The following is an 8,248-nucleotide window of genomic DNA, read 5'->3' as shown; positions in this document are numbered from 1 at the left end:
TTTAGAAATCCAAATATTAATGATTATGATTACTCAATTAATATTAATAATAGTTTGAATGTTTGTAAATTATTAAAGTTCTAATATATCCGATTTAAAGTAAAAAAAATTCACAATTACCACAAATATCGATAAGTAAAATGATCGAGTGAGAGAACAAACAATATTTGTATTTAATTTTCTACTTTGAATATTGGTAAATATATATAGTATATATAAATATTTATAAATTATTGACAAAATTATGTCTTTTTGAATCTTGATCAATTTAATTTTATTGAAATTAAATAAATTTAATTTGTTATTTTATGGTGTTAATTGACATAAATTAAAGTAATTCATTTGCAATTATTTGTATTTAATGTATACTTAAAATTGTTTGGCAATTAATATTTTGTAACCGAATTGTTATAAATTTTGAATTTTGGTTTTGAAACCAAAATATTAATCATTATGATTACTCTATTTAATATTAATAATAGTTTAAATTTTTGTAAATTAAAATTTTAATTTATCCAATTTTAAAATAAAAAATTTCACAATTATCACAAAAGATTGATGATTAAAATGATCGAATGAGAGAACAAAAAATATTTGTATTTGATTTTCTACTTTGAATATTGGTAAATATATAGTATATAAATATTTAAAAATGATGGACAAAGTCATGACTCTTTGAATTTTGGTAAGTTTTTTTTTTTATTGAAATTATTTAAATTTGATTTGTTGTTTTACCGTGGTAATAGACATGAAATTAAAGTAATTTATTTTGCAATTTTTTATATTTGTTGTATAATTGTTTGACAATTAATATTTTGTAATTAGTTTTCAAATTAAAATGATCGAGTGAGAGAACAAAAAAATATTTATATTTGATTTTCATTTTTTAATATTGGTAAATATATATAGCATATAAATATTTAGAAATGATGGACAAAATATGTTTGTTGAATTTTGGTCAACTTTATTTTACTGAAATTATTTAAATTAAATTTATTGTTTTATAGTGTTAATTGGTATGAAATTAAAGTAATTCATTTGCAATTATTTATATTTAATATATATTTATAATTGTTTGAGGATTAATATTTTGTAATTGTTATAAATTTTGGATTTCGATTTTGAAACCAAAATGTTAATCATTATGATTACTCTATTAATGTTAATAACAATTTGAATGTTTGTAAATTAAAATTCTACTATATCCGATTTAAAATAAAAAATTTCACAATTACCATAAAGATGTATGATTAAAATGATCGAATGAGACAACAAAAAAGTAATAAAGTAAAATACAAAATGAATGTATTTCCAAGTATTTTACTTTAATCATTTTTAGTTTCAACAATAAAGTAATATATTTTGTAATCCAATTGTATATCTTAATTTCAATTATCAAATATATTACTTCAATATTTAACATATCCAACGATCTCAATATTAATACGGTACTTTATTTATTCAAGTCATTCGTCTAAATTGATATTTCTCTTCTATTAATTATATTGGTAAAATTGTATATATATTATTGATATAAATACTTAATTAGGACATAAAACTTCATATTTTTTTTCTTCTAAATCCACTTAAATTTAATAAATAAAAATATACCCGCGCAATATGCGGTTTAGCATCTAGTTTTTCTTAGTTTAGGATTTTTAAAATCAAAATTCAAATAGTTAAGGAAAGTACAGTAATTAAATTTTTGATATTTGTGTATATTTATTCATGGGTTAAATAAAATATTAATCATGTAAAATTATATTTTTTATTTAATACTAATTTAGATGAGTATGATTCTAAAGATTTATGATCAAGACACCACTCATGACTCAAAAAAAGTTAACAAACTAAAAAAATATTAATATAAATATTTATGAACCACTTATAAAAAAAAGTGCTTAAGTCAACAACTAGAATTGAACCTATGATTTTTTCAAATTTTTAATTCTTCAAAAAATATATTATCCACTTCTAATTCTTATTTTGAATTTTTTTTTTATAACAAATTGATGATTTTAGTCCTTAAAAAGTTCATTTAAAATTAAAAATGAACATTCTTTTTAGAACCTAAACTTAAAAAAAAATCTTCATACCTGTGAGTTGTGACAAAAAGAAATACCAGTGAGTTTTGTGTGTTGGTCTGATCACAACACTGAGAAGTAAAATAGTAAATGTATAATGCATATGGTTTTTTTTACTCATATAATGCATATGGTGTAAATCTAAAATTGAAATGGGAAATTTAAAAATAAAAGAGTGAAATGGTTGAGTTAGAGTTCGAATTTAAAACAATGTACAGAGTAGAATTTGCATTGCATGAAATGTGATTGGACTTAGTTTGCAAGAATTGAATTGAATGCAGAAGACAAAGGTAGGCATTGAAAAGTGGATCAGTTGATTGAATGCACATCACATGGGAATTTATTGCGATTTTCTCACAACAAAAAAACATTGACACTTGAATGAATAAAATATTTTTTTCTCATTCCAAAATTTCATTTATTTATTTATCTCATTCACAAATAAAAAAAATATGAACCACAAGAACAAAAGTTATATCATATCATGCATATACTACATGATAAAGATTGTACAGAAAGAAATATTGAAAGTGATTTTAAGCATAACATAGCCCACACCCACGTGTTCAACTCATGACATCAAAATCAAAACATTGATGAATCAATGTCAACAACAACAACAACAACATAAGACATAGACAGAACAAACACCAACATAATAGTATAGTATTTTTGCATCCTTTGAGAATGAGTTTTGGAAGCAAAGAAAAATTGAAAGCCACAAGCTTGACTGCATCAGTTGAAAGCAAGATGAAAACCATCAACAACAATGATAATAACAAACTTGCTCAGTACACTGCAGATGCTGAGATTCTTGCTGAGTTTGAACAATCTGGTGTTTCTGGAAAATCATTTGACTATTCAAAACAACTTCTTGATCCTCCCAGGTTAGTTTCTGAAGAGAAAATAACTGCTTATTTGTCTAAACTCCAAAGGGGTGGTCTTATTCAACCCTTTGGTTGTATGGTAGTAATCGAAGAACCAAGTTTTAGAATCATTGGTTATAGTGAAAATTGCTTTCAATTGTTGGGTTTGAACATTGAAATTGGTTCAGAACAGTTTTTGGGTCTACTTGATGTTGATGCTACAACACTGTTCACACCTTCTTCTGGTGCTTCCCTTATAAAAGCTGTTTCTTCAAGGGAAATTTCACTTTTGAACCCAATTTGGGTCCATGCAAGAACAACCCAGAAACCATTTTATGCTATACTTCATAGGATTGATGTTGGTGTTGTGATTGATTTGGAGCCTGCTAGGTCTAGTGGTCCTGCATTGTCCCTTGCTGGTTCTGTTCAGTCACAGAAACTTGCTGTTAGAGCAATTTCAAGGCTTCAATCATGTCCTGGTGAAGACATTGGTTTGTTGTGTGATACTATTGTTGAGGAAGTTCAGAAACTTACTGGTTATGATAGGGTTATGATTTATAAGTTTCATGAGGATGATCATGGTGAGGTTGTGTCTGAGATTAGGAGGTCTGATTTAGAACCTTATTTGGGTTTGCATTATCCGGCTACAGATGTTCCTCAAGCTGCTCGATTTTTGTTCAAGCAGAATCGGGTCAGGTTGATTTTCGATTGTTATGCTAATTCGGTTAAGGTCATTCAGAGTCATGAGTTAAAGCAACCTCTTTGTTTGGTTAAATCGACACTTAGGTCACCACATGAGTGTCACAAAGAGTACATGGCTAATATGGGTTCAATCGCTTCTCTTGTGATGGCGATTGCTGTTAATGGAAATGATTCGACGAGGCTTTGGGGTTTGCTAGTTTGTCATCACACTTCGCCGCGCCATGTGCCTTTCCCGGTTCGATATGCTTGTGAGTTCTTAATGCAGGCTTTTGGGCTGCAGCTTTTCATGGAGATTCAATTGGCCTCACAGATGGCAGAGAAGAAAGTTCTTAAAACACAAACTATGTTGTGTGATATGCTTCTACGCGATGCACCGTTCGGCATTGTGACTCAATCCCCGAGTATCATGGATCTTGTGAAGTGTGATGGGGCTGCATTGTATTATGATGGAAAGTGTTGGTTGTTAGGCACAACTCCAACTGAATCACAGGTGAAAGATATTGTGGAATGGCTGCTTAGTAATCACGGTGACTCGACAGGTTTGACAACAGATAGTTTGGCTGATGCAGGTTATCCGGGTGCTACTTTACTTGGGGATGCAGTTTGTGGCATGGCTACGGCGAGAATCAATTCGAGACATATCTTGTTATGGTTCAGATCTCATACTGCTAACGAAATGAAGTGGGGAGGAGCGAAACATCATCCGGAGGATAAGGATGATGGAGGAAAAATGAACCCGAGAATGTCGTTTAAGGCTTTTCTCGAAGTAGTTAAAAGCAAAAGTTCTCCTTGGGAAGTATCTGAAATCAACGCGATTCACTCGTTGCAACTAATCATGCGAGATTCGTTCCAAGACACAGACAACACCAGTCCGAAGATTCTAAATTATTTTAACAAAAGTGACAGTCCAATGGGAAAGATGCTTGATACTGAGAAAAGTGACAGTCCAATGGGAGGGATGCATGAACTAAGTTCAGTAGCCGTTGAAATGGTAAGATTAATTGAGACAGCGACAGTCCCAATTTTTGGGGTTGATTCAGATGGCATGATCAATGGATGGAATGTAAAAATTGCTGAATTGACAGGTCTACATGCCAATCAAGCTATGGGAAAATCCCTAGCAAATGAAGTAGTACATGATGACTCACGCGAAACTCTGACAAATATTCTGAGTAGAGCTTTGCGAGGTAAACCAGCTCTTGTACAAAAGATAATAGTAAATCTGGAATTTTAAACGTTATTAACTTGATCTAATGTTATTCACAATTCATTGTTTGAACAAATTGTTATGTACTAGTTTGTTAGAAGCTACTACTAGTGTTGCCATCTATTAGAATTTGATTTTATAAGCCTGTTGCAAATAAATATCTCAAGTTTTTCTAGATTATGACTTTAGTTTTAATATTTCTGTTCTTGAAGAAAATTTCAGTACATAATATAGCACATGTATTGATTATGGATGCTTTTTTTCAGGCCAAGATGAAAAAAATGTTGAGTTGAAAATAAAGCACTTTGGAGTTCATCAAGAAAAGGAAGTTGTATATCTCATGGCGAGTTCCTGCACAAGTAGGGACTACACAAATGCTGTTGTTGGAGTATGCTTTGTAGGTCAAGACATCACATTAGAGAAAGTGGTACTGGATAAATTCATCAAGATGGAAGGTGATTACAAAGCGATTATGCAGAGTCTTAATCCGCTAATTCCACCTATATTTGCTTCTGATGAGAATGCATGCTGCTCTGAATGGAATGCAGCAATGGAAAGGCTAACCGGATGGAAAAGAGATGAGATCATAGGAAAAATGCTTCCAGGAGAAATCTTCGGAAGTTTATGTCGGTTGAAAGGTCAAGAATCACTAACTAATTTTATGATTTTAGTGTATCGCGGAATAAGTGGTCAAGATTCTGAGAAGTTGCCGTTTGGATTTTTTGATAAAAATGGAGAGTTTATAGAGACTTATATAACAACAAACAAAAGGACAGATGCAGCTGGTGATATAATTGGCTGTTTCTGTTTCTTGCAGATTGTAACCCCGGATTCGAATCAAAACTCTCAAGGACACAGGTCTAAAGAAAGAGAAAGCGTTTCAAAATCTAAGGAGTTAACTTATATACTACATGAGATGAAGAATCCTTTAAATGGTATTCGATTCACGCACAAGCTTTTGGAAAATACAGATGTCTCCGAAAACCAGAAACAATTCCTTGACACTAGTCAAGCATGTGAAAGACAAATAATGGCAATTATGGAGGATACAGATTTAGAAAGTATTAATGAAGGGTAAGGACTCTTGTTTCTTTTTAACCGGCATCAGTTATTTGTTTGAGTTGTAACTTCTTTTTTACACTGTCAGCCTAAAATGTTTTACACTATCACTTATACTTTCTATGCTCAAACTAGCAGCACTTGGCAGCTAAATATGGAAGAATTTCTTCTAGGAAATATTTTAGACGCCGTTGTAAGCCAAGTAATGATGTTGATAAAAGGAAAGGACTTACAGTTGTTTCATGAAATTCCCGATGAAATCAAAACGCTTTCACTTTATGGCGATCAAATTAGACTTCAGGTGGTCTTGTCTGACATCTTGCTCAATATAGTTACGCACACACCATCTCCAAATGGCTGGATAGAAATCAAGATTTCACATGGTTTGAAAATAATACAGGATGGCAATGAGTTTATCCATCTAAAGTTCAGGTAGATAAATCAATAATTTATTTTTGACCATACATCATTCAAAGTTGGTTAATTTGTTTGCTATTACTTTTCCCTTCTAGTGATGTGTTTATCATATATTATACTTTCTGGCTTGAGGAAGTTGATTTCTCCCTTTTCTGTCATGTGTGAAGTTTTTATATGTTTGGTTTCATGTCTTATGGATTTACCATTTTGACCCTTTTGACAAGTCGTCTGCAACTTCATTTTGACCCTCTGACTTGGAGTTGGATGTAGTTATGTTCATCCTTTTTTCATTATATATGCTTTCCAGTTATCAAATATACAGCAAATATTGAAGTTCGTTCTTGAAATTGTAGAACTGTATAAACATAGTCCCTCAAATTATCAATATTCCAAAATGATCCCTCTTAAATTGTAAAATGCTAATAAAATTTGTCCGTCTATCTGGATCTATTATCAAATGCATCATTGACTTTATTCACTTTATTTGAACTTCACCACTGAAATTACTAACTCATTGTCATTTTAATCCCTGCAAATGTTAATGGATAGATGAATTTGATCAAAACTTTGCAATTTCAAAGATCATTTTGAAATATGGATAATGTGGTGAGAGACTAGATTGAACAGTCTTACATTATTAAGGGCCAATTTGAGTATTTATTTATTCATCAAATATTCTAGAACCATGTGCATCTTCCCTCTTATTCCTTATGTTGTCTGCATTTATCCACTATACAAATTTACATTGGTCTAATTACATGCACAGTGCATATTATAATATTATGAACATCTTCCTTTATTCAACAAATTTGAGGTTACAAAAGTGACCTATTGAGCTATTTTTAAGCCTACTATGTTATTGAGCTAGATAATATAAGACAAGAATTGGTCTTTTTTTCTTCTTTTGTTTGAATAGTTGATGTTAATCTTCTTTAGTAGATGATCATGGCTTTTTTGTCACTTTGAAATATCTCTGGAGAATGCAAAGTTAATGCTATAAGCGAATCATGACCTTTTCTTACAGATGCAAGAAGTAGTCATAGTTTTAGCCTACAAATGTTTTGATTGTTACTTCGAAGAAAAAGCGTCCAAGTTGGATTATTATGTAGACTATAGATGCTGAAATTATCATATTTTTTATGCAGAATGACTCATTCAGGAAGAGGTCTTCCTTCTTCGGTTCTACACGATATGTTTGAAGGCGGCGGGAATCAATGGAGTACACAGGAAGGTCTAGGGCTATATATGTCAAGGAAAATCCTGAGCAGGATGAATGGTGATGTCCACTATGTAAGAGAACAAAATAAGTGTTATTTTCTCATTGACCTTGAACTAAGAACAAGAAAAGAAAGGCCAAGAAATTTGCAAACAGAGGCAACCATGCTAACTTAGCTTTGAAGCTTTTCATATATGAAAAGAGTTGATTTCAACATTGGGATAAATCTATCTTATGTTATAAAAGAAATTTAAGATTGTTTTCAGGCTAATATATAGTAGAAGTGGAAATGAGTTTTGTTTGTTTTTTTGACAGGGAGTGGAAATGAGTTATCGATGTTGTTTATCCCTCCCCAAAAATGAGCATGGTTAATGATTATATGTCATAATTTTATATTTAAATAAGATGCAACTTTTTTAATATTGCTCTCTACACTTGGTTTTTGCATTAAGAATCTAGGTTCTTCTTTTATTATTGTTCTGGGCCGGACTCACATCCACCTAAGTCAGGCCAGATATCGAGTTGACCCGAACTTAATACCTGACACCACTGAACCTTCTCTAATTTAGGGCAAAACGCTCAACCAAATGGAATCCAATATGATGGCCTATCCTAGATTACTTGGACTCCCGATCACTACCATTGGTTGGAAACTCTACCACGACTACAACCACTAGATAGCATCCATCTATTACAT

The 8,248-nt window shown here is 31.3% G+C and overlaps 1 protein-coding gene across 3 annotated transcripts; it reads left to right on the top strand.

The window, feature by feature from the left end:
- Positions 1-2,584: 2,584 nt before the first annotated feature.
- LOC101494841 (phytochrome E) lies at positions 2,585-7,971 on the top strand. 3 transcript variants are annotated; one of them, XM_004488256.4, is made up of 4 exons: positions 2,588-4,839; positions 5,126-5,933; positions 6,054-6,350; positions 7,481-7,971. In XM_004488256.4, the coding sequence occupies exons 1-4, from the start codon at positions 2,772-2,774 to the stop codon at positions 7,725-7,727; spliced, it is 3,420 nt and encodes a 1,139-aa protein (XP_004488313.1). In that variant the 5' UTR covers positions 2,588-2,771; the 3' UTR covers positions 7,728-7,971. The 3 variants fall into 3 exon arrangements, with proteins under 3 accessions (XP_073220519.1, XP_004488313.1, XP_004488314.1); XM_004488257.4 differs by having other exon boundaries at positions 2,589-4,839; positions 6,057-6,350; XM_073364418.1 differs by lacking the exons at positions 6,054-6,350; positions 7,481-7,971 and having other exon boundaries at positions 2,585-4,839; positions 5,126-5,497; positions 5,677-5,874.
- Positions 7,972-8,248: the final 277 nt, after the last annotated feature.

The sequence above is a fragment of the Cicer arietinum genome, chromosome 1, assembly GCF_000331145.2.
Source record: "Cicer arietinum cultivar CDC Frontier isolate Library 1 chromosome 1, Cicar.CDCFrontier_v2.0, whole genome shotgun sequence".
Taxonomy (NCBI): Eukaryota; Viridiplantae; Streptophyta; class Magnoliopsida; order Fabales; family Fabaceae; genus Cicer; species Cicer arietinum.
The sequence above is the reverse complement of the archived record's forward strand: the minus strand, read 5'-3'. Positions and strand labels throughout refer to the sequence as shown.

Excerpts from the sequence above, each read along its gene's own strand:
- LOC101494841 (XM_004488256.4), top strand. The coding sequence starts at position 2,772 with ATGAGTTTTGGAAGCAAAGAAAAATTGAAAGCCACAAGCTTGACTGCA. Across the intron at positions 5,934-6,053 it reads TTAGAAAGTATTAATGAAGG|CAGCACTTGGCAGCTAAATA; the intron begins GTAAGGACTCTT and ends TGCTCAAACTAG. Across the intron at positions 6,351-7,480 it reads TTTATCCATCTAAAGTTCAG|AATGACTCATTCAGGAAGAG; the intron begins GTAGATAAATCA and ends TTTTTTATGCAG.